General features: G+C 41.4%; 2 protein-coding genes across 4 annotated transcripts; one reads left to right on the top strand and one right to left on the bottom strand.

Annotated features, from left to right (window-relative positions):
- The first annotated feature begins 860 nt into the window (after nucleotides 1-860).
- On the top strand, nucleotides 861-6,013 carry LOC148883114 (CD209 antigen-like protein C). 3 transcript variants are annotated; one of them, XM_089023366.1, is made up of 7 exons: nucleotides 861-983; nucleotides 1,090-1,164; nucleotides 2,535-2,633; nucleotides 2,712-2,798; nucleotides 3,741-3,892; nucleotides 4,015-4,139; nucleotides 4,936-6,013. In XM_089023366.1, exons 1-7 carry the CDS (start codon nucleotides 917-919, stop codon nucleotides 5,129-5,131), a joined length of 801 nt encoding a protein of 266 aa, XP_088879492.1. In that variant the 5' UTR covers nucleotides 861-916; the 3' UTR covers nucleotides 5,132-6,013. The 3 variants fall into 3 exon arrangements, with proteins under 3 accessions (XP_088879492.1, XP_088879493.1, XP_088879494.1); XM_089023367.1 differs by lacking the exon at nucleotides 2,535-2,633; XM_089023368.1 differs by lacking the exons at nucleotides 2,535-2,633; nucleotides 2,712-2,798.
- Nucleotides 5,421-23,365, bottom strand: zmym4.1 (zinc finger MYM-type containing 4, tandem duplicate 1). Its single transcript, XM_089023365.1, has 27 exons — nucleotides 23,163-23,365; nucleotides 21,773-22,145; nucleotides 20,216-20,662; nucleotides 19,277-19,464; nucleotides 17,872-18,116; nucleotides 17,605-17,785; nucleotides 16,686-16,889; nucleotides 16,449-16,602; nucleotides 15,197-15,312; nucleotides 14,944-15,114; nucleotides 14,584-14,734; nucleotides 14,337-14,509; nucleotides 13,261-13,408; nucleotides 13,089-13,172; nucleotides 12,926-12,997; nucleotides 12,351-12,385; nucleotides 12,087-12,258; nucleotides 10,980-11,092; nucleotides 10,698-10,902; nucleotides 10,512-10,616; nucleotides 10,317-10,426; nucleotides 9,575-9,746; nucleotides 9,187-9,338; nucleotides 9,000-9,114; nucleotides 8,667-8,906; nucleotides 8,447-8,594; nucleotides 5,421-7,158 (listed from the first exon to the last, which is right to left on the bottom strand). Exons 1-27 carry the CDS (start codon nucleotides 23,223-23,225, stop codon nucleotides 6,924-6,926), a joined length of 4,572 nt encoding a protein of 1,523 aa, XP_088879491.1. The 5' UTR covers nucleotides 23,226-23,365; the 3' UTR covers nucleotides 5,421-6,923.
- Between the last annotated feature and the right edge of the window lie 4,596 nt (nucleotides 23,366-27,961).

The following is a 27,961-nucleotide window of genomic DNA, read 5'->3' as shown; positions in this document are numbered from 1 at the left end:
TTAGGAGCAAAAATTATGTATTGTATAAGTCAATCAATATTTTATACGGATGCATTAATGTGTCATTTTCATTTCTAACATATTTTTAAATTTACGATGGCAATCTAAATTTTAAAAAGTACTTTTCGCCAAAATTAATTTTCCTCCGTTGTTTTCCGAAATATAAAATCTGCATCTGTGCTGTTAAGGTAACAACATTGACAAGCAAATTAAAGATAGAATCATTATATCAAACCTATTTGTAATTTACAATAGTTTCATAAATTATTCATATTTTTGTATTTGTTTGTTTGTATAAACATACATATATACACACACATACACAAATATACACACACACATACACACACACACACACAACACACACACACACACACATATACACATACATACATACACATAGACACACATATATACATACACACACATATATTACAAGTGATCATATATTTTAATCCATACACACATTCATACATATACACACATATATACATATACACAAATATACACACACGTACACAAATATACACACACACACACATATATACATACATATACACAGATATATACATATACACAAACAGACATACACACACATATATACATATACGCAAATATACACACACATATAGACATATACATATAGACATACATATATACACACATACACATACATACCTATACACATACATACATATACACACATATATACATATACACAAATATAGACATATACACACATATAGACATATACACATATCCACACATATACATATATGGCACCAAAAAAAGGGAAGTCAGACTCAAGACGACGAGAAATCATCTGATTGCGATGATTCATGCACCTTCCTCATGTCAGCTTGAAACCGGAAGCCTGTCAAGCAAAGATCAAAATATTTTGTTTCACGACGCAAACATGCCAGAGGGTGAGGTTCTCTACTCGGACTTGATTTTTGCCAAATCACCAGGAAATGGCGGCAAGGGTGAGTTCTTGAATAAGGAGTATGTATATATGAAAGTATCTTATGGCTGAATTAGTTTTAGATATGTTGTTTAGTTTTGTAAAACTGGATGAGTTTGGTTGGACAGATGCAGCCTTGTCATCATCTGAAACAAACTACGCTTCGGTCAAGGAGGCAAAAACGCAAATGGAGCCACAGGACGGTTAGTGCCAAACTCCAATTTTGTCATGTTCATTTTTGTAAATAGAATAATTTAATATATCCGTTAATTTCTCTGTGTTGAGAGGGTAAACTGAAAAAAAAGAGGAAGAAGAGTCAATGTAAATTTAAATGAAGTGGATTTGATTTTTCTTCCACATGATAGTAGCGGCATTTAATAATATACCCCAAAAAAGTTTCAAAATAATACAAAATCTGAGCAAACTGTTCAAAAAGCACAAGAGATCGAGAGATCTTATATTCAGGACAAAGCGTTTCACATGAACAAAAAGCGGATCCGCCGTGGAAACGCAATCACTGTCAAATGTGACGCTGTGTGAGCGGCGTGCACTTCTGCAATTTATTCCGCATTTGTTATTGTGCATCGCTGGGGTTGTTGTGTGTAAATAATACGTTGCGACCAATAATATATAAATATAAATATGGATTTGTGAAAAAAAAAATGTATTAAATTGACCAAATGTTTAGCGAGGGAGATTTCAACACTCAAAACATTTTTTTTTTTGGAGGGGGCAGCGAGTATAAATATTTCTAAAATTGATCATGTTATCTTTGGCATACAGTGATACCTTGGCTTACGAACTTAATTGGTTCCCAGACAGAGTGTGTAAGGCGAAAAGTGTGTATCTCAAAAATTAATTTCCCATAGGAAACCATTAAAATGAGAATAATCCGTTCCCAGGTCCCCATAAAACATAATTTTCTAATTTTCTAAGCCTTAAAACAACACAAAATATACCTTATTTTATGTATAATAAATGTGCTATAGTATTATAATTATAGAAATAAACTGTACTGTATAATAAAGTCATTTTATTTACGTCTGTGATGGTCGTTGATGGCTTGATGGAATGGAGTGGCCGGTTTCATCAGCATTAAACACTTGATGAGGAACGTAACCATCTTCTTTCACTATCTTGAGGAATGATCCCATGTAGGTGCTTTCTCTGCGATAATTTTACCTAGTTCCTCATCAATTGTGTTCTGTTTAGCTGGGTTGATAGCTTTTTGCATCAAGTGTGTTGGCTCTCATTTTGTTGTTAGAAGAACGGGCTCGTTGGCGAACAACACATCACTCATTGAGGCAGCCCCGTGAACGAAAAAAGTTTGTATGCCAAGGTAAAGTTCGTATGCCAAGGGAAAATTGTCATCAATGTAACATTCGTAAACCGAAAAGTTCGTAAGCCAAGGAGTTTTTCACATTTATAGTATTTTTTCACATTTATTACAATTGGGATTTTCTATACCAATTGATTTACAGAAAAAACAAGGGGGTTTAGAATGGATCCCTGTGGTACACCATCACTGCCTAATTCTGTTTTACATATGTGTGTGTTGTCTATCCCAAAACAGGTAAAACGACAATAAGGGTAAAACTCACCTGGGAAAGAGCGGCATTAGTGGCATTGTGCTTTTTCCTGATGCTGGCGCTAGTCGGTTTTTGTTACGTCTGTGAGTTGTTGTTTTAGTTAGCAATTTAGCATGTTAAGCGCCATCATTTATTCATCATGGTCAACTCGTTTCTTGCAGTTTACCAGAACGTTCAAAGTAAGAAGAAAATCCAAAATCTGAAGGCTGAGCATGAGGCGTGGAAAGTCAGTCAGTCAGCCATAGTGAGTGAGTAAAAACCTGTTGTGGAATCTACACAGCACTAGTTGAGCTTTCTCGCGTTACATAGAATTACAGTTAGCATAAGATGCTAACAGTGGCAGAGAGAGCATGCCTGATTTTAACTCATTCAGTGCCATTCACAAATTTATTCAGGAATTGAAAATATGATGTCGACCACCATTCTCGATTTTAGATAGTCAGCAAGGTAGTGAAGGATTATTGTTAAAGCACTATATCACAGGTGTCAAAGTCAAGGCCCGCGGGCCAAATCCGTCCCGCCACATCATTTTTTTCGGCCCGCGAAAGCAAATCAAACTTGTTAAATTCCATGATGATTGCTAAAATCTGAGCCAAAATTTCACATTTTTGGATGTCAACCACAATAAAAGTCATTATTCTTGACTTCAGATTTGAAAACGAGTTATTCATTAATTTGCTGTGTGCTCTATATGTAATATTTGAAGGGATTTAAACATTCTAATGGGTTCCCCAAATTCATAACGGCCCTCGAGAGGAAACCATAACTACAATGTGGCCCGCGGCAAAAAATGACTTTGACACTCCTGCACTATATAAATCAATAAGTATGTATTGTATTTTGGACAGCCGCCCTCATTTCAAGCTCATATAACTCCATTCCCATATAATTTAAGACTTAACTATTTTTTTTGAAGAATGAAGAGTCTGAGGTTTCTTACGCTGCATTGAATGTTCATTGTCGTCCTAAAACTCAATATTCTGCGGGTCTGGGAATTCGAGTGACAATGACAAAAACCCTGGCACTGGAATGGAAACATTTTTGCACGTCTGGCAGTGAATGAGTTAAAGGATTGAAATGACTCAATATTCAATAGCGCACCATTCGTCCCTGGCATTGCTAGCACATGTTAGCATTTCGAGTGAACCATACCTCACCAAATATAGTAAGTCTCTGTGGCATCTTTCAAGATGGCGTCTGCAGGAAATGTGACCGAGGTTGGGAGCTTTACGGAGAAAGCTGCTACCAGTTCTCGACTAGGACGTCTTCCTGGGAATTGAGCAGACGGTTATGCCGGATTGAAAATAGTGACCTGGTGAAGATAGAAAGTCGTGATGAGCAGGTGCCACAGTCGCCGTTTTTGGATCAAGATCCATACTTGTCAGTGCACTTGCAAGTGATTTGAGCAGCCACACTTTACATTACACACCTGCCTGACACTCGCACTTTGTCTAACCTGATTAGAGCTTCGTGGAGAGGAAACTGAGGGACAAAATGGTCTCCCAGGAAGACAAGTTCTGGATCGGCCTGACGGACTCCAAGGAGGAGGGTGAATGGCTGTGGACGGATGGTTCACCTCTTAATCTGAGGTAGGGAAAGATTTTTAAAAATACAGTGATACCTTGGCTTACGAACTTTATTGGTTCCCAGACAGTGTGTAAGATGAAAAGTGTGTATCCCAAAAATTAATTTCCCATAGGAAACTATTAAAATGAGAATAATCCGTTCCCAGATCCCCATAAAACATATTTTTCTACTTTGTAATGTTCTAAGCCTTAAAACTACACAAAATATACCTTATTTTATGTATAATAAATCTTCTTCCATGTTGAGGAATGATCCCTTGTAGGTGCTTTCTCTGTGATTTTATCTAGTTCCTCATCAATTGTCTTCTGTTTCGCTGGGTTGATAGCTTTTTGCATCAAGTGTACAGATGGCTTGTGAGGGTTGTTTGTGAAGCCTGATTGATGAGATATTTTAACCTTGCAGTCTACACTGTGCCTTTGAACTATCAAAGTTGAAACTTTCTCACTGTCGTCGGCCTGTCTCTATAATGTTGAAACCATCTCCCCTCACTGCTGCGTTCTTGACCAATCACATGGCTTTATCCGAAGACTGGGCGCGGGGAATAGAGGACAAAAGCAGTCGTCTGCCATTTTGTCGTTAGAAGAACGGGCTCGTTCGCGAACGACACATCACTCATTGAGGCATCTCCGTGTGTATCTTGAAAAATAGTTTGTATGCCAAGGTAACATTTTCATAAATTTAACGTTCGTAAACAGGAAAGTTCGTAAACCAAGGGGTTCGTAAACCGAGGTATCACTGTACCTTCCATTTTTTTATGGGTAGGCCATATTTATAATTTGTTCTGCGCATTTTGCTCAGTTTGAAGTTCTGGGCACGAAAGGAGCCTGACAACTGGTTAATTGAGGATGCGGCCGGTGAGGACTGCGTCCGCATGGGCGAGAAGGATGGAGCTCACGACCTCCTGTGCTGGTTTGACAAAGCCTGCAATGCTGAGCACAAATGGATCTGCGAGAAAATGGCGCAGAAGGGGCGGCCGTGCTGCAATTTCCTCTGACCACAATTTCCTCTCATAAAGTGGAAGTCAAGTCAAAATGGATTATTCTCATTTTAATGGTTTCCTATGGGAAATAAAAATTTGGGATACACACCTTTTGCCTTATACACTCTATCTGGGAACCAATTTAGTTCGTAAGCCAAGGTATAACTGTACAAGAAAAATATGTCTCACCTGGCGGGGGGATATGGATGTGTCGTTCTGAAACAGGGAAAAAAATGAATAAGTGATTCATCCAACGTCAATCTTTAACAATCAGTTATATATTAAAAAAATGTCTGCAAAGGGATATTATCAATGGATACTTTTTTATTTGTACACAGCTAATAAATGAAGAAGGCCGTAACGTTTTGTCATAAAAGGTGATTTTTGAATGGTAATTTGGAGGCATTCAAGTAGTTCAACTTGGCAAGATGGCTGTTTTTTTTTCTCAACGACGCAGACTTGACATCATCAGGTAAAAAAAAAATATACATGATGTAATTTCATCTATCCATGATGTATCGCAACAGGATAAACAATGAAATACGCCCGTGCTCGAGAGCCGAAAGTCCGAATTAATCAACCAGTTTTCAGTCATTTACCAGAATAAAATCTTAACGGGGGGAAATTTCACGGCGAGTAAATGAGATTACAGTGATACCTTGGCTTACTAACTTAATTGGTTCCCAGACAGTGTGTGTAAGGCGAAAAGTGTGTATCCCAAAAATTAATTTCCCATAGGAAACCATTAAAATGAGAATAATCCGTTCCCAGGTCCCCATAAAACATAATTTTCTAATTTTCTAAGCCTAAAAACTACACAAAATAAAACTTATTTTATGTATAATAAATGTGACATGGTATTATAATTAAAGAAATAAACTGTACTGTAGATAGTGATCTTGAGGAATTGGATTGCTTGTAGGTGCTGTCTCTGCGATAATTTTACCTTGTTCCTCATCAATTGTGTTTATCTGGGTTGATAGCTTTTTGCATCAAGTATACAAATGGCTTGTGCGGGTTATTTGTGGAGCCTGATTGATGGGAATTTTATCCTTGCAGTCTACACTCTGCCTTTGAACTATCAAAGTTGAAACAAGTCCAAATTTCACTGTTTTCTATTCATTTTGTCACTCTCTGTCGTCTGCCTGTCTCTTTAATGTTTAAAAAACCTCCCCTCACTGCTGCGTTCTTGACCAATCACGTGGCTTTAACCGACGATTGGGGGCGGGGAATAGAGGACCAAAACAATCCGGTTGCCATTTTCTCTTAGGAGAACGGGCTCGTTCGCTAATGAAACATGACTTATTGTGGCAGCTCCGTGTGTATCCCAAAAAATAGTTTGTCTGCCAAGGTAAAAATTGTCATAAATTTAACGTTCGTAAACCGAAAAGTTTGTAAGCCAAGGGGTTCGTAAACCGAGGTATCACTATATTTTGGTGTGATGTAATCTCATTCCCAGGTTATTTTGTGTTTAGCTGCGTGTCGTGATATTTTTTTTTAAAAGATAAAATTTGGACCTTAGCTCGATAAACATACAAAAAGAGGACAGTGTCATGTTGTTGTCTGTTGACATTGGTCGGACCTTTAAAAAAAAAAAAAAAAAAAAAGACAAGATTATTAATATATTCCAAAAAACAACAAAAAATGCTCATCGTGGAATTCCAACTGTGATTCCTTCGCGTCAAAACAAGATTTTTGGGAGGGGTCGCCCTTGCTGCCTTTACTGTCACAGTACATTTCGTCGTCATCTAAACCGCGACCGCTGCCTTCAAGACACTTTTGATTGGGTAGGAGTTCACAAGACTCATCATGGCCAATCGTCGTCATCGTCGTCGTCGTCGCCGCCCTCGTAATCTTTAGAAGGAGGCGTCCACTGGCTGGTAGCCAAATGCAGTTGGCGAACGGTGAGGATACGTGTGAGCATGGCCTCCTTCGTGTCCTCGTCCAGCGGGGTGGCAGAGAACCATAGCGGGCTGTTGGGTACGCAGCAGCGCTCGGGTCGTAGATAGAAAACGTCGGTGCGCTGCTTGACCATCTCCGAGCTGAACGGAAATACAACGCAGGAAATACAAGGACGGGAAGCGAGTTAAAAAGTTAAAAAAGGAGAAAAACATGATTTCCCAATTTTAATGATACTGTTTTTGCAAAGCTATTTTTTGTGATGTCAGGGAAACAGGCTGAAGGTGAATTGAGCAACATGGTTTGTACAAAAGTAGTGTTTTGCAAGGAATCTTGATGCCGAGGAAGTATGCTGACACTTAGTCGCAAGTAGAACTTTTCATAATAAATACATATTTGTAAAAAATTATATATGACAATAAAATAAATGAATATATAAATTGAAGGTGATAAATATTGGATGGATGGATAGATGTCCATGTTTTTATGTTACTGTTGTGTTTGCTATTTTGCTTTATGTTGAGTATTTTGCGAAGCGCTTTGTTACATACAGCAGCAGTTGTTGTGAAAGTGCTATTTAAATTAGATAGAGATAGAGGGAGAGAAAAAGAGGGATAGAGAGAGATAGAGATAAAGAGAGATATAGATATAGGGATAGCGCTATAGATAGAGAGATAGATAGATAGATAGATAGATAGATAGATAGATAGATAGATAGATAGATAGATAGATAGATAGATAGATAGATAGATAGATAGATAGATAGATAGATAGATAGATAGATAGATAGATAGATAGATAGATAGATAGATAGATAGATAGATAGATAGATAGATAGATAGATAGATAGATAGATAGATAGATATTGAAAGAGATAGAGAGATCGAGAGATTGAGATAGAGAGAGAGAAAGAGAAATAGAGCGATAGAGAGTGATAGAAAGAGATATAGAGCGATATAAAGCGCGCAAGAGAGATAGATCGATAGATATGGTGTTCTGGTGCCATCTTGTGGCATCCAATGGCAATTGCACTCTTTTTTTTTTTTTTAAGGGAGGAACCGATTACAGTAATCTCTCGTTTTTCGTGGTTAATGGGGATCAGGACCACCTCGATAACCGAAAATCGTCAAAGTAGAGTTATATAATAATAACCCACGTGATAAGACAGAATGGGGTGCTGGGCGGGGCTATCCATCAGATGAATATATCGTGTTGTCAATCGGTGACGGTAGCGTCGGGAACCAATCAAGCTACAGCCATGTACAATATAGTACATGTATAATAGAAAAATAATAATAATAAAATGTGCAAACTGTCTAACGCGAACATGGTTTTACTATTTATCAAATAAGTAGACAACAATGAACCAAATATTTCATGGGATAACGGACTTCAAACCCATTCAATCGTTGACCGCGACATAGCACTTACCACTTTGACAGGTAAAACTCATAGAGTCGCACAGGACAACGCAGAGGATTTTCCGTGTTCTCCTTCATCTCCAGGATCTTCTCCTCTTTCATCTCCTCCTGCTCCTGCTGCTGCTTGCGTTTCTTGGCTGGTGGAACGCCATCCAGATCTCAAAAATGCACACACGGGGTTAGGAAAAGGAATCAACCGCGCGCGATGATCAATTTGTTAGCACGTTTACCATCAATGGGCCCGATCGGCGGATAGAAACGCAGAAAAGTAGTCTTCACGTTGCCCTGGGAGGTCTTGGTGCAACGCATGACGTGGCCGAAGGAGAGTTGTCGGTGCTGCTCGACCGTGGTGAAGCCAAAGTTCTTGCAGAAGAAGTAAAGTAGCGTGTTGAGAAGCACGATGGGCGAATACACGCCTAGCTGCTTGCAGTCCCATAGGAACTCCTCCTCCACACGTGAGTGGATGTAACCTGGCGGTGGGACGGGACAAAGAACATTTTTCCAGAACTGCTCTTGGGAACAGACCCCCACCCCCCCCCCCATTCCCCATTTATCGGACTCACCCCCGGTTGTGAGCGTCGGTTCGAAGCCTCGGAGCATGTTGGTGAACTCCGTCGAGAACTTGCAGTAGAAGCTATCGGTGAAAATGTTCTCCACCCGGCCGTTCTCAAACAGGTGCTGCGAAGGGATGTAGGGAAGGTGAGCGAGAAGCTAAAGCGCAACAGTCGGGAATTGGACCGTCGGTCTTGCCTGTTGGATGCCGAGGCAGAGGTAGAAGAGGCTGTCGGCGGCGTACGGCTCGCCGGATGGCCGCTTGACTTCGGCGATGAAGCGGCACAAGCCGTAGCTTAGTTCGGCCGAGGTGCAGCGGAGGAGGTCTTCTTTCGGCACCAGGGGGCGCACTGGTCGGGGTTGATGCAAGTGGTGATAGAAAATGTTGACATTAGAAATGAAAAGGTCGGTGCAGTTGGATGGATGCATGGCTTGAGAAAGGAGCGTGAGTGCAGAGCGTGGATGCGTATGTGGAACTGTCGCGGCTTGGAATTGAAGCGGATTGACCAAAAAAATTGCTCAAAACACAAAACCACTTCCCCGCATACAGTGATACTTCGGTGTACCCTCTCAAGAGCAGACTTACTTGCGATACACGGCGTCTCCGTGTCGGGCTGAGCGTCTCTCCAGTGGATCCATCGCTTCCAAGCATCCACGCCGTACTCACTCTTCAGTTTTAGGACTTTGGGGGCGTAGCTCTTGGCGGCGGATCCTTTTGTACCGGACGCCTCGGCGTTCTTGATTGACTTTTTACGACCCTGGTGAGCCACAAAGAGAAAGAGTTGAAATACGGCAATTGTCGCTTTAGATGTCTTAACTCATTCATTGCCAGACGATGTGCAAAAACGTGTCCACTCCAGTGCCAGGGTTATGGTAATTTTCACTCATATTGCAGGACCCACAGAATATTGACTTTTAGGATGCCATCAATATTCAATACAGCGTAAGAAACCTTAGACTCTCTTCTTTCATCAGGAAAAAAAAGTTAAATCCTAAATTATATGGGTCTGGAGTTATCTGAGCTTGAAATGGGGGCGGCAGTACAAAATACAATACAAAAGCTGTAACAAAGCGCTAACACGGACAAAAGGCAAATGCTCATGGAAGGGAAAAACATTGCCAGAGGTCCGACCAGTGCTTTACTGGCACCCCAAACCAAAACCCAAACAAATTCAGTAATCTACGGCACGCTTTTCAATTCCCGGTGCATTTGAGATATAAATATGGCGGTGCGGTTCGAACAAGTCAAATTCGTTGCGTTTTCGTCAACACTTGTGACTCTGACGTTTGAATGTGGGGTGTGTAGACTTTTGCAATGCACCGCTTACTCTCGTTTCTCTGGATTTCCGTGACGGTTGACGTTTTCGTGAAGCGGTGGGTGTTGGGCTGGCCGGCGGGGTGGAAAACTCTTGTTGCAGAGCCATCAGCTCCAAGGTCTCTAAAGTAGGAGGCGAGGGGGACACGGAATGTCGTCAGAAACAAACATGGAGGGAGCAAAGTCGTCATCAAATCGGATGACTGACCGATGGGGAAATCATTTTCAACGTCCAATGCAGGTGCGTTAGACTCGTCCCAGTTGTTCAGAAGGCTAGCCAGGTCATCCGTGTTCAAATCGGTGCTCATCGCATCTGTTCAAAAAGCACCAGAAGGAAATCAGATCCTCCAAAAGCATTGACGAATTCCCAGAGTCAAAAATTCTCGCCGTCTACCTCCACCAGCAGCAACATCTGCTTGCATTTCCTCATCTTTATCGGTCTCGCCATCGCCCCCGTTGCTCTCGGACACCATCTCCGCCATGAGAACGAGCTCGGCCTCCGCCGGGTCTTCCGGGATCTTCTCCTTGATCTTCCTAATGGTCTCCACGATGCGATCGGCGTTGTCAATGTTGACGGGCAGCAACATGGGGACGGGCAGCTACGGGGCGAACAAACCGGGTCACAGACGAGAAGCGAAACCGCCGCCCCTTGTTGACCACGGAGGCGTTTACGTACAGGCAGGGGAATGCCCACGGGGTTGGGGGTGCATTGGCTGTACATGTTCATGGGTACGGGGACGTACACCGGCACAGGAACGGGAAGGACCAGAAACTTAGGGATGGTCAAATCTAAAGGGACAAAAGCATGTGGGTCATGAAGGCAAATGTGCCATTTTATTGTGAGCACTGAACAATTGTTCTTGCTATTACAGTGATACCTTGGCTTACGAACTTAATTGGTTCTCAGACAGATTGTGTTAAGGCAAAAAGTGTGTATCCCAAAAATAAATGTCCCATAGGAAACAATTAAAATGAGAATAATCCGTTCCCAGGTCCCCATAAAACATAATTTTCTAATTTTCTAAGCCTTAAAACAACACAAAATATACCTTATTTTATGTATAATAAATGTGCTATAGTATTATAATTATAGAAATAAACTGTACTGTATAATAAAGTCGTTTTATTTACGTCTGTGATGGTCGTTGATGGCTTGATGGAATGGAGTGGCCGGTTTCATCAGCATTAAACACTTGATGAGGAACGTAACCTTCTTCTTTCACCATCTTGAGGAATGATCCCTTGTAGGTGCTTTCTGTGATAATTTTATCTAGTTCCTCATCAATTGTGTTGTTTAGCTGGGTTGATAGCTTTTTTCATCAAGTGTACAGATGGCTTGTTTGTGGAGCCTGATTGATGGGAATTTTAACCTTGCAGTCTACACTCTGCCTTTGAACTATCAAAGTTGAAACGAGTCCAAATGTCACTGTTTTTCTATCCATTTTGTCGCTCTCGCTGTCGTCTGCCAGTCTCTTTCATGTTTTAACCACCCCCTCACTGCGGCGTTCTTGACCAATCACATGGCTTTAACCGAAGACTTGGGGCGGGGAATAGAGGGCCAAAAAACAGCCGGCTGCCATTTTGTTGTTAGAAGAACGGGCTCGTTCACGAACGACACATCACTCATTGAGCCAGCTCCGTGTGTATCCCGAAAAAAGTTCGTATGCCATAAATTTAACGTTTGTAAACCGAAAAGTGTGTAAGCCAAGGGGTTCGTAAACCGAGGTATCACTGTATCCCCCCCCCCCCCCGCTCAGAATATACAAGTGCGATCTCGGCGGACCTGTCTGCGCCTCAACGTCAACTGTCTGCGTCCGACAGGATACGCCCTTGTTCTGCACAAGCGGCTTGCACAGCAGGGCCTTGTTCTTCATGCCTTTCAAAGTGTTGATAGAAACGGGTGTGGGCGTGGACGAAGATGGCTTCTTTTTCTCTGGATTGTCGTTAATAATGATCTGGTGAGAAGAAGGGAAAAAAAAAGAATAAATAAAAGTCACAAAAGGAAAGTATTTAGGTTGCTAAATAGAAAGTCGACTGGTTTTCTTACCAAATCAGGATCAGGGTCTGTTTGTGAGTCAGAACCTACAAACGAAAACAAAAAAAAATTTTTTTTGTTGTTGTCTTTTTTCTCCCCTACTTACGAACATTCGAGTTACGAACAACAGTAGATACGGACATTTTCGTAGTTTTTTTTTTTTGCTGTAGAGACGCTCCCCTACTCACAAACATTCGAGTTACGAACAACAGCAAAATGCATTGACGTGATGGAAGGACTGCTACGTGTCCTTTTTTTTTTCGGTCGGGGGCGTTCCTTCCGTGACGTGAGGAATCGACACCAATTCGAAAACAAGACTTCCGGAATATTCAGCGCGAGTCTTAAAACGTAAGATATAGCTATATGCGTTGGAATCTTTGGAAACTGCGCTCAGTAGAAGTCATTTGAAGTGATTTTACAAATTATGGAAACAACGTGTCCGCAGGCGTCGGTTGTCCTTTAAGCTTTTGTTATTGTTCAATGTTGTTATGGTTTTGTGTTCATCATGCAAAAATTTTCCCCCCATATTTCGTGTGTCAATCATATGGTAAACTTCAATCGGTGGTGAGAAATAAATTGAGCTTTACCTCTTGTTCGGGGACCTGTAGACGAGAGCGAGCCCTCATTTCGTTTCCTCGTACTCATTTGATAGTCTCTCCCTTAAAAGAAAGAAAATAAGAACAGGTGAGTGGAAAATTTGGTTTGAAATCTTCACCATCGGTGGAGGTGTGTCATTTTTGCGCCGCGTACTTCGCCTGGTGGGCTGATCGGGAGTGGCATGGCCCGCCTGGTCCTGGCCGGCGAGTGAGACAACATTGGCGATGACGGGCGAGTCTGCAACCACAGCACAGGGGCACGGGGGTTGAAGGCATGCTAACGTTTAGCGCGCTCGCGCACAAAAGGAGGGCGACGGCGTGCCCACCTGGCGGAAAGACGTCGCCCTGCTTTTTGATCTGGAGGTTGCAGAAGTGGAAAAGACACGGCAGGTCGCAGAAATTGCGCACCTCTCCCAGGACGAAAAGACTGTACTTCTGTTTGCCTTTACGGGTGCACGAGGTGCACTTGGCAACCTTTTTTTTTTGGGGTGGGAGGGGGCAGAGAATGCAACGTTAAACACCTCGAACGAATGTTATTTTTCTCCCTAATACAGTCAGTCCCATCCCTGGTATGGTCCAAAAATATGCTGTAAAATGCGAACCACAATTTATTTATTTACATATTTATCAATGGTCTATTTATTTATTTACTTATTTTTCAATGTATTTATTTTTATTTATTTATCAATTTTCTCACTTATTTATCAATGTATTTACTTATCACTCAATTTACTCACTTTACTCAATTTACTGATCTATCAACTTACTCATCTATTTACTCAACTATATATTTACTTTACTATCTACTGACTTATTCACTTACTTGTTTATTTACTTACTGATTTACTTACATATGTTTTACTTACTTAACTTACTAACTTATGTATTTACTTTCTCATTTATTTACTTATCTAGCTACTTACTTACTGATTTATTTAGTTACTTATTAAGTTGCTTATTTACTTATTTTGTTACTTGTTTACTTATTTATTTACTGACTTAACTATTTACTTACATAAATATTTACTTACTTAAATATTTACTAACTTAACTATTTATTGACTTAACAATTTACTGACTTAACTAATTACTGAATTAACTAATTACTGAATTAACTATTTACTGAATTAATTATTTACTGACTTATTTATTTACTGATTTATTAATTTACTTACTTAACTATTTATGTAACTATTTACTGTTATTTACTTGTTTATTTAATTATCTCTTTGTGTTTCTTTGTTTAATTGCTTATTTATTTGTTTATTTCTTAATTCATCTATTTATTGAGTAATTTCTTGATTAATTCATGGATTCATTCAGTTATTTGATTAATTGATTCATTCATTCTTTTTTTGTGTTTATTTTTTGTGCGGGGGGGTCAGGGAGGTGCGAGACTTACATGGCAGAAGAGCATGGTGTAATTGGACCTGCACTCCTCGGAGCAGAACTCCTCCCTGGACTCGCCGTAAAGCGCCTTCTCCACCTTCTTGGAGACGCATTGGCAGTACGAGCACGATTTGCAGTGCTTGCCCCAGCGTGCATCCAGGTCATGTTCGTACAGCAACTTACAGCCTGCCGGAGAGCAGCGACCAATGTTGAAATGTGGAGTCGGAACAAGCCAGACAGCGATGGAGACGTGGACTCACCGTGGCTACAGAAGGAGAAGTCTTTCCCGTTGATGCGTTTCACCTCATGGCTGATCTTGACAATCTTGCAGTACTCGCATTTGGCGCTGATGTTTTTATTTGTTTTGAACTCTAGGGCGCATTTTAAACTGCAGACAAATACCACCTTGTTCTGTACGTGGAGGGAGAGGAAGTTAAATGGTTTACTAGTGACAGAAAATCAATCAAGCTAGGACAAAAATGCTCATGAGATAAAAATTCAGGTATGAAGAAAAAGACGTGGTCACATTTTACAATTTGACATGATAATGAATGAAAATCATTCATTATCATGGAGTTTAGAACACGCAAAGAGAGCTTCTTTGTTTGTGCGTATGTCACCTTAATGTGGATGACCTCGGGCTTGGAGGTCATTTGCCGGGCGCAATGGGCACAATCGAGTGTGGACGAAGCGGCATGCAGCAACGGCGGCGTGGTGCTCGGCTCCTGACCGGACGCCACCGCCAACTTCGGGAAGATGGTCACGTGCTTCTGTTTCATTTTGAACTTCTCCTACAACCAAACGCCACGTTTTGATTACAAACAGCCGTGTGGTATTCGGCGGTTGGTCGCACGCCCCCCCCCTTGTGGATACCTGAAAGGTCATCACGCACGGCAGCGAGCAGAAGTTTCTAATGGTGGTGTCGGACATGGCCAGGTGGTACGCCGGTAGAGCATTCTTGCCGCAGTTTTCGCAGTTGACATGTGCGCCTGTTAGGCGGGGAAATATGACTGTTATGACATATTCGTACCATGGCACTGTGTTGATGTCAGTTGAGGAGCTTCACTTCCACTAAAGTTGTACTTTGATGCAGAAACGGTGGCATCTTTGTGACAAGGAACAACGTGGAAGTCTGTCAAGGGGCTGTGTTTAGACTTAAGTGGTGCTTTGACACCAACTGGGTGGTGAAGAACTATGCTGATGTGAGTTGAGGTGCATCATTCAGCGCAGAGCGCTTGGAATTGAAGCGGATTTTTTAAAAATTGCTCAAAACACAAAGCCACTTCACCGCATATTTCTTATTATTTTGACATCACAACTTATCGCTATGCTCAAGTCACGTACGATGTGTATGTGGAACTGTCGCGGCTTGGAATAGAAGCGGATTTACGTGGGACACGAGATGTGAGACAATCTCTTTTCGTCAATGGAGGCGACAGTTTGTGTTTGCTTTCAACATTTAGCTTGTAGCAGACGTGCACATTCCACCATGATGTCCCTGATCCACTGGAGAAAAGGACGCTTTGATCCTCTCCTCTTTCATTTCAAACTGCTTCATACAACAAACAGGATGCAGAAAGTGCTTATGATTGAATGACTGTCTTTGTTTTTGTGTCATATAATAATAATAATAATAATAATAATAATAATACATTTCATTTATCAGTGCCTTTCAAAACTCTCGAGGTCACTTTACAGTCACAGGATCAGTTTTTCTGTGGGTGGGCAGCGGCAGCCAAACGCGCCAGCGTTCACTCAACCAGGAATAACTCAAATAGATCAAGTTAGCTTGCTAGCTAATAGATAACTAATAGTTAACTAATAGATAGCTAGCTAGCTATTGAGACAGCTAATAGATCGCAAATAGATAGCTAGCTAGGTAGCCAGCAACGGTGACTGACCCCGTTCAACCGGGAATAACTCAAATAGATCAAGTTAGCTAGCTAGCTAATAGATTATTTGTTATTTAGTTTTTTTTTGTTGGTTGTTTTGAGATGGGCTGTCTTAACAGCAGCTCCTGTATTTTGTTTTTCTACTTATTCCTTTCCTTTCATCACTTTGCTGCTGTGAAATGTAAATTTCTCCACTGCGAGACAAATAAAAGCTAAATATTTGTATCTGATACCTGAAGAGCTGACACTCTGGACCATGTAGGCCATGATGCAACTGCTGCTGCAGTAGAGGCTGACGGAGTCATCGGTGGTGCTTTTGTTGTGGAGCATGTCGGCGATCGGCCGCGTCGAGTGACACATGGCGCACGGCAGATTGATCTGAACTTTCTTTGACCGTAAAAAATAAAAAAAATAGTTGAGTATGGTTGACTTTGGTGCTTTTAAACATCGTCACACTTTTCCCAACGTACCTTTTTGTATTTGACGAGGCAGTCGAGGTTGCACAGTGTTTTGCTGCTGCCCTCCATCTTGAGCAGCAGCGGCCTCAAGTGGCAGATGGAGCCGCAGTTTGCGCAGCCCGCCATGGTTAGCTGATTGGCGGTGCGGAAGAGCTTGAAGCACGAGTCGCTGCACATCTTGTGGACGACGCCGCTCAGGACAACCTCATGCTTGCTCTGATAGGTTCCCAGACAGTGTGTAAGGCGAAAAGTGTGTATCCCAAAAATTAATTTCCCATAGGAAACCATTAAAATGACAATAATCCGTTCCCAGGTCCCCATCAAACATGATTTTCTACGTTCTAATTTTCTAAGCCTTACAACTATACAAAATATACCTTATTTTATGAATAATAAATGTGCTATGCTATTATAATTAAAGAAATACACTGCTGCGTTCTGGACCAATCACGTGGCTTTAACCGAAGACTGGGGGCGAGGAATAGAGGACAAAAACAGTCGCCTGCCACTGTGTTGTTAGAAGAACGGGCTCATTCGCAAATGACACATCCCTCATTGAGGCAGCTAGATGTGTATCCCGAAAACGTTCATACGCCAAGGTAAAATTTTCATAAATTTAACGTTTGTAAACCGAAAAGTTCTTAAGCCAAGGGGTTCGTAAACCGAGGTATCACTGTACTCAATCTAGATTTTTAGCCAGGCTTTTAATTTACAGTAAAGTCTCGTTATATCGATATTCAAGGGAGTCCGAAAAAATATCGATATAACCGGGACTATCGATATATCCGATATCGATATAACGAGACTTTACAGTATTTATAACATTTTTTTGGACCCACAAAGGTGAACATCCATGTGGCATCGCTCCCTTTTCCGGACCGACTGAAACGTGTTATTCTCGTGCTGATCTGGAGTGTCCGCATTGACTTACGACATCGTATTTGCCGCACATGCTGCAAGGCGACTGCAGTTTGATGTCGGAAGAAGCAAGCTCCTTGGCATCGCCGCTTTTGTTGGGGGTGAACGTGCTCAGGCAAGGTTCGCTGCAGAAGCCCCTCATCAAGCCGTCCACATCCGGAGCCAGGATGATATCCTGAGGGCGGGATATGCGCCTAGCGGACAGAGATAGACGGACAGACGGCCATGAGTGTACAAAAAGAAATCGTGTGGGTCTTCCCCTCTTCATGTCGATAAGCACTTTCGACAGCAGTGGCAGGAATTGATTCTTTTGGAAGAGCTGAGCGAGGCGGTGAGGCATCCGGTGGAGCAGAAAAGGGCCGACGAGCCTTTGCGTTGGTAAGCCGTCTGCCCTTTGAGCAGTCCCTTCTGGCAGTGCGCGCACGGCACGTTCAAAGCGGACGACGACGACGGAAGACCTCGTTGCTTTCGACCGCTGCTGTCCGGCGTCACGGAATACACGGATTCAATCTGCAAGTCCTCCTCCTGTAAACACGAACGAGGGTGAAGATGTGGGATACACATAAGACATTTTGCAGGAAGTGAAAGGTAGATGAGTTGTGGCACGGTATGGATATACAGAGATACCTTAGCTTACGAACTTAATTGGTTCCCAGATAGAGTGTGTAAGGCGAAAAGTGTGTATCTCAAAAATTAATTTCCTATAGGTAACCATTAAAATGACAATAATCCGTTCCCAGGTTCCCATAAAACATAATTTTCTACTTTCTAATTTTCTAAGCCTTACACCCACACAAAACATACAGTAAAGTCTCGTTATATCGATATCGGATATATCGATAGTCCCGGTTATATCGATACTATTTCTATGCACGCACGGAGAAAATTACATGCAAACAGGGTCGGATATATCGATAGTCCCGGTTATATCGATATTTTTTCGGACTCCCTTGAATATCGATATAACGAGACTTTACTGTACCTTGTTTTATGTATAATAAATGTGCTATTGTATTATAATTAAAGAAATAAACTGTACTGTATAATAAAGTCATTTTATTTACCTTTGTGATGGTCATAGATGGCTTGATGGAATGGAGCATTAGCATTAAACACTTGATGAGGAACATTATCCTTCTTCTTTCACCATCTTGAGGAATGATCCCTTGTAGGTGATAATTTTATCAAGTTCCTCATCAATTGTGTTCTGTTTAGCTGGGTTGATAGCTTTTTGCATCAAGTGTACAGATGCCTTGTGCAGGTTGTTTGTGGAGCCTGATTGATGGGATATTTTAACCTTGCAGTCTAAACTGTCGTCTGCCTGTCTCTAATGTTTAAACAACCTCCCGTCACTGCTGCGTTCTTGACCAATCATGTGGCTTTAACCGAAGACTGGGAGCAGGGAGTAGAGGACAAAAATAGTTGGCTGCCATTTTGTTGTTAGAACAGGCTCGTTCGCGAAAAACACATCACTCATTGAGGCAGAATTCTCACTTTAAAAACACAATTCTGAGATTAAAGTGAAAATCTTGCCAACCGTATTTTTTTCTTCTTCACTGGCCCTAATCCTCTTCCGTACTTTTCAAACCAATCCAAAGAAACCAGATAATTTCCCGCTGCACTCCTAATGTGACGCAGTACAGTAGTCAGTCATCACCGTTGGAAACTTTAAAAAGTGAACTTGCCTTCGCAGCAATGGGCTCATCCTTCACGGTGGACGTGCTGGACACGAGCGCCAGCTCGTACTCGTCATCCTCGGGCTCGTCCTTGATTTTAATGACAGTCTGCGAAGACGGCGACAAGGAACTGGAGGCGGGGACCTTGATCACTTTCATTCCATTGGTCATGTCGGACGTGGACGGTGATACGGATGCTGATATGAGAAGAAAAAAAAAAACACTGTGAAATTGATGGAACATCTTTTTGCTGGCTAAGCTATCTATTCGCTAGATAATAGCTATTTATTCGCTAGCTAGTAGCTATCTATTTGCTAGCTAGTAGCTATCTATTCGCTAGCTAACTATCTATTTGTGCTACTTCCGGGTTGAGTGAAGGCTGGCGCGTGTGGCTGCCGCTGCTCACCCACAAGAAAACTTATCCTGTGACTGTAAAGGGACCGTGAGAGTTTTGAAAGGCGCTTAAAAATGAAATGGATTATTACTATTAGCTAGCTAAACGCTATCTATTTCCCGGCTAATAGCTATCTATTCGTTAGCTATTAGCTATCTAATATTAAGCAGATTCTTTACTTACAGACAGTGTAGGTGTTCAATTAGCTGACATGTTTCGGTGACTACTTCCGCCTTCGTATTAGCTATCTATTCGCTAGCTATCTATACGCTATTAGCTATCTATTCGGTAGCTATTGGCTATCGATACACTAGCTATTAGCTATCTATTCGTTAGTGAGCTAGCTTTCTATGTATTTGAGTTACTTCCGGGTTGAGTGAACGCTGGCGCGTATGGCTGCCGCTGCTCACCCACAGGAAAAAAACTTATCCTGCAACTAGCAAGTGATCTTGAGAGTTTTGAAAGGCGCTTAGAAACGAAATGCATAATTATAAGTGGACATAGTACAGAGCCCTGCGGCACACCAAAATGAAACGTTGGGGTGTGTGACTTACTTGCTGCTCTACTTCTGGACCTTGTGGCGTAGACAGGCACAGACTCTTCTTCTTTCATCATCTCCTTCTCCATTCTCTCCACTATCTCCTCACTGTTCTCATTTACTTCCTCCTGCTGTTGCTCATTCACATCTTCTACTTTTTTGTCATCTTTGTCTTTCACCTGCTCCCGTTCCTCGTCAATCACCTCGTCCTGCTCCTTCACCCCCTCACACTCCTGCTCCATCACCTCCTCACACTCCTTCTCTGTCACTTCCTCCACCATTTTCTCTTTCTGCTCCTCCACGTCCTTCTCTTTCACCTTTTCTAGAGTCCCATCTTCCTGTTTCTCCTCCTCCTTCTCCGCTTTTTCTGGTACTTTATCAGTTTTCATTTCAACATTCTGTTTGGTGTCAGCGTCCAGCTCAATTTGCGTCACCTCGTCCTCCTCCTCTTCCACCACCAACACTGAGGGAAAACAAAATCAAGCAGTTTTCTGACACATTATTGTTAATACTTCTTGAGAAAATGAAAGATGTTTCAAAGATTTCACCAAATTTGCAGTTGCATGCTTTCGTGATTGTATTTATGTGCATGTGAGTATTGTTGCGTGATCTGTTTGTGTGATTTGAAGCAAGCCCGCTGCACATCTAATTTAAAGAAGCATGTGAGTGAAGATGGTCATAGCAGGTCAAGAAGCTAAATGTGTCTTAAAGGACAACCGACAAAGATTCAACGGCATATAGCTATATTTTCCGTTTTAAGACACTCGCTGAATATTCAGGAAGTCTTGTTTTTTAGTTGGTGACGAGTCCTCACCCTACGTCACTGAAGGAACGCCCCTGACCGAGAAAGCGACACACAATGCATTTTGGGTACTTTGTTTGGTCTGAAAACTTTGTGTTGATTGCGAAATTACCAGGAAAACTACATAAATAATGCGACGGTGAATTGTTGTGTGTTGCATCAAGACTACTATTTGATACGAGTTGACGCAAATTGCCAGCAGACAAATCAGCCCATTTCCAACGGCGCTTGGGAGCCATCTTGTGCATTTTCTGGGACGCTACATTGGGGTCCAGACGCCTCAATATGATACGGAAGGACTTCTTTAATCGATTGCAAACATTTATGCTTTCCTCTTCAGAACTATTTGAATCATATTCATAACTGGATGAGTAACAAGAAAGCATCTTCTCTGAATCTGAAGCCATTGTTTTGATTCTAGAGCAAGGCAAGATGTCCTGCCGTGACGTCACGAACAAGGGGGCGGGACCTTCTCAAACTGTCCACTTCCGGTTTCATTTTTAAGTAGTTTTGGAACACGTTAACTCATTTTCAAATCATTCTTATTTTGCATTTGACTAAAAATATCAGCCTGCATGTTTTGGGTATTTTAGATGCTATAAAACGTTTTTCTGATGTCAGTTAGGAAACAAAAAAAATGGTGTCGGTTGTCCTTTAACTTCAAATGCTTCAACCGTGTGGAAGGAGTAAAATTTAACAGGATCACTTTCTTTTAGGGCTCTCGAAATCAAACCTTCTTCAAAAAAAGAAAACAAAAATCGGAGTTTATACCTGCGTTGCTGTTGGTATCATCTGTGCCCATTTGAGCTTCCTGTTCTTGCTGATCCACGGTACCGATGTCCATCATCTCATCTAGGCTGAACGAGGTGGAACAAGTGACTTTGCTGACGGTCTCCTCAGAGTCCTTCACCTGCATAGGAGTGGCTTCCATCTGCTCTTCATCCTCCAGGTCATCATCATCTTTCCCGCTGCCTTGGCCTCCTTCCTCATCTTCTGAGTGGGAGGGTGAGGCGTTCAAGGGCTCCATCCGACACGGGACTAGCGGGGTCTCTATGTTTTTAAGATCAAACGTGTTCTTTTCACTTTGATTTGGGAGGGGACTTCCACCTTTGGCTGGAGCTTCGCTTCCCATATCTTCTGTTTTCTGCGTACCACAAAGAACATACACCATTTTTTAGGACTCATGAACTCATTCTTCTTTCTTCCTTGTCTCTCTTGCAGCGGATATATAACTTACATAGTGTGCCAAAAAGCCAGGATTCTGAACATAGCAGTGAAATACACATTTAATTACAATGTGTCGTAAAAGTTTCAAAACAACTTGCGGTTGAATTTTAAAGTATCAGTTTTAACAAGTTATTCTCCTAAGTGTTTGAATAAAAATCTGAGATGGAGGAGTCATCATGCAGGACATGTTATTTTCAATAGGATTCAATTAAAGCACACAGTATATGAAAATAGAACAAACCTAAATAATTCCAATAAAGAAAATAATGAGATGATGAACATATGGGTCTTTTTATCCCACATTTCTGACATCTTCAAACAAGTAAGACTTCTCGTCCCTCGGCATTCACGCGTTGTCATTTACAAAGAAGCTGGTGTCAGATCAAGATCGATCATTTTTAATTTTTACATCTCGAAAAGTCAATATTGCTATCATATATTAAGTACTACAACACAATACAATCAATCCTGGTTTATATCGGGCGTTCCCAATAGATGCAAGTGTAACAAAGGGCTTAACAAAATAGTTAACACAATGAAATAAAAAAAAAACATAAAAACAGGTCGTAGCGAAAATGTTGGCTTTTTACTCCTGTTAAATATAAACAGTAATGTATTTAATACAAGACATTTTAACAAGACTTTATAAGAAAAAAAACCTCACGTGCACCTAAAAATATTATTCACTGACTTAACCACTGGTAGACCGCGCGACTAATGCTAAGCTAATATTAGCATCCTGGCCAATGTGTACATAAGCTTTGATGCGAACGAGCTTTACAATATAAACGTGGACGAATTTTACAAACACGAACTTGAACATAAAGTCAAAGAACACACAGCCAAATAGATAAATGCATTCCTTGGATAAATGACTTCCGTCTCCGAACGTGTTGTCGGTCATTTGTGACGGCGTGTCGGGAGCTTTGATTACCTCAAGTCGCACTTCATCAGCGGCCGGATGGCGTCGTCCATCGCCTGTTTCCATTCCCTCCATATTCGCTGCCAATGCAGAACGCTCGGGTTGTGCATAAAAAGACGACTCAGAGCATTTAATTGATTTTACAAAAGCGGGTACACGCTTCAATCAGAACCAAAGGACCATTCTACGATGGGGATGTTGCTAGCTTGCATTGGGTTTTGTTCTTCGCGTGTTTACTTTTGGTTGTCGCAAAATGATAATCGCTAATTAGCGCCACTAGTGGACATAATATGAAACTCATCTTGCAAGCCATTGAGTCTCCTTTTCCCTAGGTTTCAAATAAGATAAAAACTTGGTTTTATAAATGGTTTTAACAGTTATTGCGCGTGAAAAAAGCGGCGGTGGACTCTATACCAACTACCAGGATAATTGAATTTGTTCGTGGGTATTTCAAATCTGTCAACCCGAGGCGGTTGACAATCTTACAAATAATGGCGTCTGCCCTTACAAAATGGTGACTTTTACGCTTACGTAAAACGAAACAAAAATAAATATTTTTAAATATGAATTTATTGGTATATAACCTGGGTCAATCAAAGAATAATGTCGTCAGCTGCTTATAATTTAAGAATGGCTTTTGTTGTAATTATTGTATTTATAGTGCAACCTAGCAAAAATAATGTCTCAGGCATTATTGCGCAATCATACGATATAACAACAAATATATTTACTGCCAACATTTATTGTCAATAAAGCAATTCTATCGAAAGTATTTATACAAATGGCGATATGTTTCTTGAGATTAAAAAAAAATCTGTAGCTATATATGAAAATGTAACTTCGTATGTACCTTTCACTGTTTATCAATTACGCAAGACAATACGCGTAAGTTTACAGGTACGTAAAAATGACAGTGCATCATTAATAATTTGGTAAAAGAAATAAAAAAGGTATATTTCTTATTTGTAACATCAATCTTGTTTTATTTGTGACATCAATCTTGACATTTCATAATTTGACTTATATATATTATAAACTAATATATAATGATGAATAATAATAATAATTAGATAAAGATAGATAAATAGATGGAACGCTAGCTAGCTAATAGATACAGTAATAATAATACATTTCATATATAAGCGCCTTTCAAAACTCTCAAGGACACTTTACAGTCACAGGATATTTTTTTCTGCGGGTGAGCAGCGACAGCCACTTGCACCAGCGTTCACTCAACCCGGAAGTAACTCAAACAGATGGAAAGCTAGCTAGCTAGCAATATATAGCTAATAGCTAGCTAGCCATTAGAGGTGCTCGAGGAACAAATGAATAAATGTGGAAAATAACGTGATAAAAAAATAACTGAATTGAATCACACACTTGAGAAGTGTGATTTTTCAGTGATCTATGCTAACATGCAAAATATATATTTTCTTTAATTATGAATTTATTTTGTTGTTCTTTAAATGATCAGTTGAGGAGGGTTCAGACACCGTGGGCCAAACCCGCAGGCACATGCGCCAACTGATTGGCATCTTCCTTTCTCAACGTAGCTATTTTAGCCTCCGACTCATTCATAAAACCTCCGTCTAAAAACTTGGTGTCTGTTTTCTCCTCCGCTTGCAGGAACACATGAAGCTGAGGGCGAACCAGACCCGTGACGGGACGCTGGTTACAGTTCAAAACGCATTGTTTTCCAATAACGGACAACATCTCCGTTTTATGGTCGCGCATGGGTAGAGGAGGCCCGAGAGATCCTAGTGGTCCAATGGGTTCCATCGGTCCCAGGTTTCGGGTGGAGGTCATCATGTGCGAGCGAGGCCTGGCGGGACGTGGCTTGGAGTTGAGGCGGATAGCGTGGGAAAAGTGGATAGAGGTGGGTTGGAAAGAGGGGAAGTCTTTGTGGATATGACTGGTCGCTGGCGGTGGGTGGGAATGGGCGCGAGACTTGGTAGAATGAGGAGGGCGGATGTAGCAAAAAGCTTCAACTGAGGGGATGTCCTTGGTGTGGTTCAGGGATGACTCGCTAAGGCTGTGGAAACATAAAATGTACACGATGATAGGATATATAATAAATGAACAGAGCGGTGCGAATGGCTGCCGCTGCTCACCCGCACAAAAAAAAAAATCCCATGACTGTAAAGTGTCCTTGGGAGTTTTGAAAGGCGTTTAGAGATTAAATGTATTATTATTAGTCAATTCCCTATCAAATACTCTGCTGACTTTTGTGTGGGTGTACCACAGGGCGCCGTATTAGGTCCCATATCAGTTTCAATACCACCCGTGGGGTGGGACTCGTCTATCAAAGGGGCGCATAACAATGACGCTGTAATTCCAGCCATATGCTAAACTTGCCCTCTATTGAGACCAAACGCTGCGACGATGGAAAAGACAAAGTGGAGGGCCGGAGGGGGTCTATGGCGCTCAACGTCGCGGGGTGCCCGAGTCAGCTCACTTTCACAAGCATTGGAATTGTTCATACATATATTTCCTTCCATCATACAGATACACATACAAGCTGCTGTTAGTTTTTTTTTCATGGATGAGGTTAACTTATTCACTGCCAGACAATGTGCAAAAATGTGTCCACTCCAGTGCCAGGGTTTTTGTCATTATCACTTGAATTTCAGGACCCACAGAATATTGAGTTTTAGGACTACATAAAACATTCAATTCGGCATAAGAAACCAGAAAAAAAATGAGTTAATTCCTAAGTGTATATGGGTCTGGAGTTATATGAGCTTGAAGTGGGGGCGGTGTACAGAATACAATACAATACATATTAATTTATATCGCACTTTAACGACAGCTGAAACTGTAACAAAGCGCTAACATGGACAAAAGGCAAATTATGGCCACTCGTGGAAGGGAAAAAAACATTGCCAGAGGTCTGACCAGCGCTTTATTCTCTTCTTTTATCAAAAAAGAGTTAATTCCTAAATGATATGGATCTGGAGTTATATGAGATTGAAATGAGGGCGGCTGTCCAAAATACAATGCAATACATACATATTGGTTTATATAGCGATTTAATAAAGCATTAAAATGGAAAAAAAAAGAGAAATCATGCCTCCTAGTGGGGGAAAAAAACATTGCCAGAGGCCATGGACAGTGCTTTATCAGCACACAAGCATGAAAAAAGAAACCCCGAACAAATTCGGGGAATGGCGCTCTGCGTCATATTTTCGATTCCCGAATAAACTTGTGAATGGCAGTGAATGAGTTAATAATTCTCACTCAAGTGTTTGAAATGTACCTGAGTCTCGTCATGTTGATGCTACGCTTGCCACCAGATGCTGCAGTAGGCACGCCGAGTGACGGGAGCCTCAGCGGGGTCTTCGCACATCTGGGTAACGGAGCGGCGGATCTCGAGTCCCAGGGCCCGCTGACGCCCATACCGAGCGCTACAGTTGGCGGCGGGGATGCACCAGCAATGCCGCTCATGAATGGACAAGTGTTTATTGTGCAATGCGGATGGTTTAAAAAATAAAAATAAAACATGGATGGATGCGACCGATCCTCCTTCCGCTAAGGCTAGAGGGAAGTGAACATAAATGCGATAGTCGTGTTCTACCTGTGTGGCCAGTCGCTAGCATCAATGATTCACAAGCGTGATTAAAGATGGATGACTGGCAGTGGTCAGTCCACCGCTGGTACTCAAATAGTTTCCATGTAATTTCCATCTACAGTGATACCTTGGCTTACAAATCTAATTGGTTCACAGACAGAGTGTGTAGGGCGAAAAGTGTGTATCCCAAAAAATAATTTCCCATAAGAAACCATTAAAATGAGAATAATCCGTTCCCAGGTCCCCATAAAACATAATTTTCTACTTCTTAAAACTACACAAAATCAACATTTTTTTATTTATAATAAATGTGCTCTGGTATTGTAATTAAAGAAATAAACTGTACTGTATGATAGTCGTTTTATTTACTTTTGTGATGGTCGTTGATGGCTTGATGGAATGAAGTGGCCGGTTTCCTCAGCATTAAACACTTGATGAGGAACGTAGCTTTCGTCTTTTACCATCTTGAGGAATGATCCCTTGTAGGTGCTTTCTCTGCGATAATTTTATCTAGTTCCTCATCAATTGTGTTCTGTTTAGCTGGGTTGATAGCTTTTTGCAGCAAGTGTACAGATGGCTTGTGCGGGTTGTTAGTGGAGCCTGATTGATGGGATATTTTAACCTTGCAGTCCATACTCTGCCTTTGAACGATCAAAGTTGAAATTCTCTCACTGTCGTCTGCCCGTTTCTTTAATGTTTAAACCACCTCCCCTCACTGCTGCGTTCTTGACCAATCACGTGGCTTTAACAGAATACTGGGGGCGGGGAATAGAGGACAAAAACAGTCGGCTGCCATTTTGTTGTTAGAAGAACGGGCTCATTCGCGGACGATATTTGGTCCAGTTAGATTTGTTCACAAAAATACATTTCCGGGAGTATCGTGGTAAGCTCCATTTATGAGTTGTTGCATCTTGGTCGACATTTTTAACATGACTTTAGCATCTGTTCATGTTAGCATTAAGCTATCAGAGTCTGGAATGTATCAGCAGCAATACAACCGGGATTCGATGCTGTGACTGTATGAAAATAAATAAATAAAAATACATTAGTGGTTTTGGCTGGAATCTATCTAAAAATGCATGTTGGAGGAGCTCCTGTTCAAGGTGTTTGGGTTTTAATCGCAGATAAGATGACCGTGAAGGTCAAGTCTTTTGACACGGACATGCGGTTTGAGTACACACGTGTTTCGGTGTCAGGTCAGCGCGACAGGGGACTTAAATTCGATCTGGCCACCGGGGTTGCG

The sequence above is a fragment of the Hippocampus bargibanti genome, linkage group LG20 (assembly GCF_051943395.1).
Source record: "Hippocampus bargibanti isolate YZ-2025 linkage group LG20, ASM5194339v1, whole genome shotgun sequence".
Taxonomy (NCBI): domain Eukaryota; kingdom Metazoa; phylum Chordata; class Actinopteri; order Syngnathiformes; family Syngnathidae; genus Hippocampus; species Hippocampus bargibanti.
The sequence above is the reverse complement of the archived record's forward strand: the minus strand, read 5'-3'. Positions and strand labels throughout refer to the sequence as shown.

Bases quoted from the DNA above. Each gene is read 5' to 3' on its own strand.
- LOC148883114 (XM_089023366.1), top strand. From the start codon at position 917: ATGCCAGAGGGTGAGGTTCTCTACTCGGACTTGATTTTTGCCAAATCA. The intron at 1,165-2,534 runs GTTAGTGCCAAA...ATCCCAAAACAG, and splicing joins GCAAATGGAGCCACAGGACG to GTAAAACGACAATAAGGGTA. The intron at 3,893-4,014 runs GTGCCACAGTCG...TAACCTGATTAG, and splicing joins TAGAAAGTCGTGATGAGCAG to AGCTTCGTGGAGAGGAAACT.
- zmym4.1 (XM_089023365.1), bottom strand. From the start codon at position 23,225: ATGGAGGGAATGGAAACAGGCGATGGACGACGCCATCCGGCCGCTGAT. The intron at 13,409-14,336 runs GTAAGTCTCGCA...CAAAAAAAAAAG, and splicing joins ACACCATGCTCTTCTGCCAT to GTTGCCAAGTGCACCTCGTG. The intron at 12,386-12,925 runs GTAAAGCTCAAT...TTTCGTTTGTAG, and splicing joins TACAGGTCCCCGAACAAGAG to GTTCTGACTCACAAACAGAC.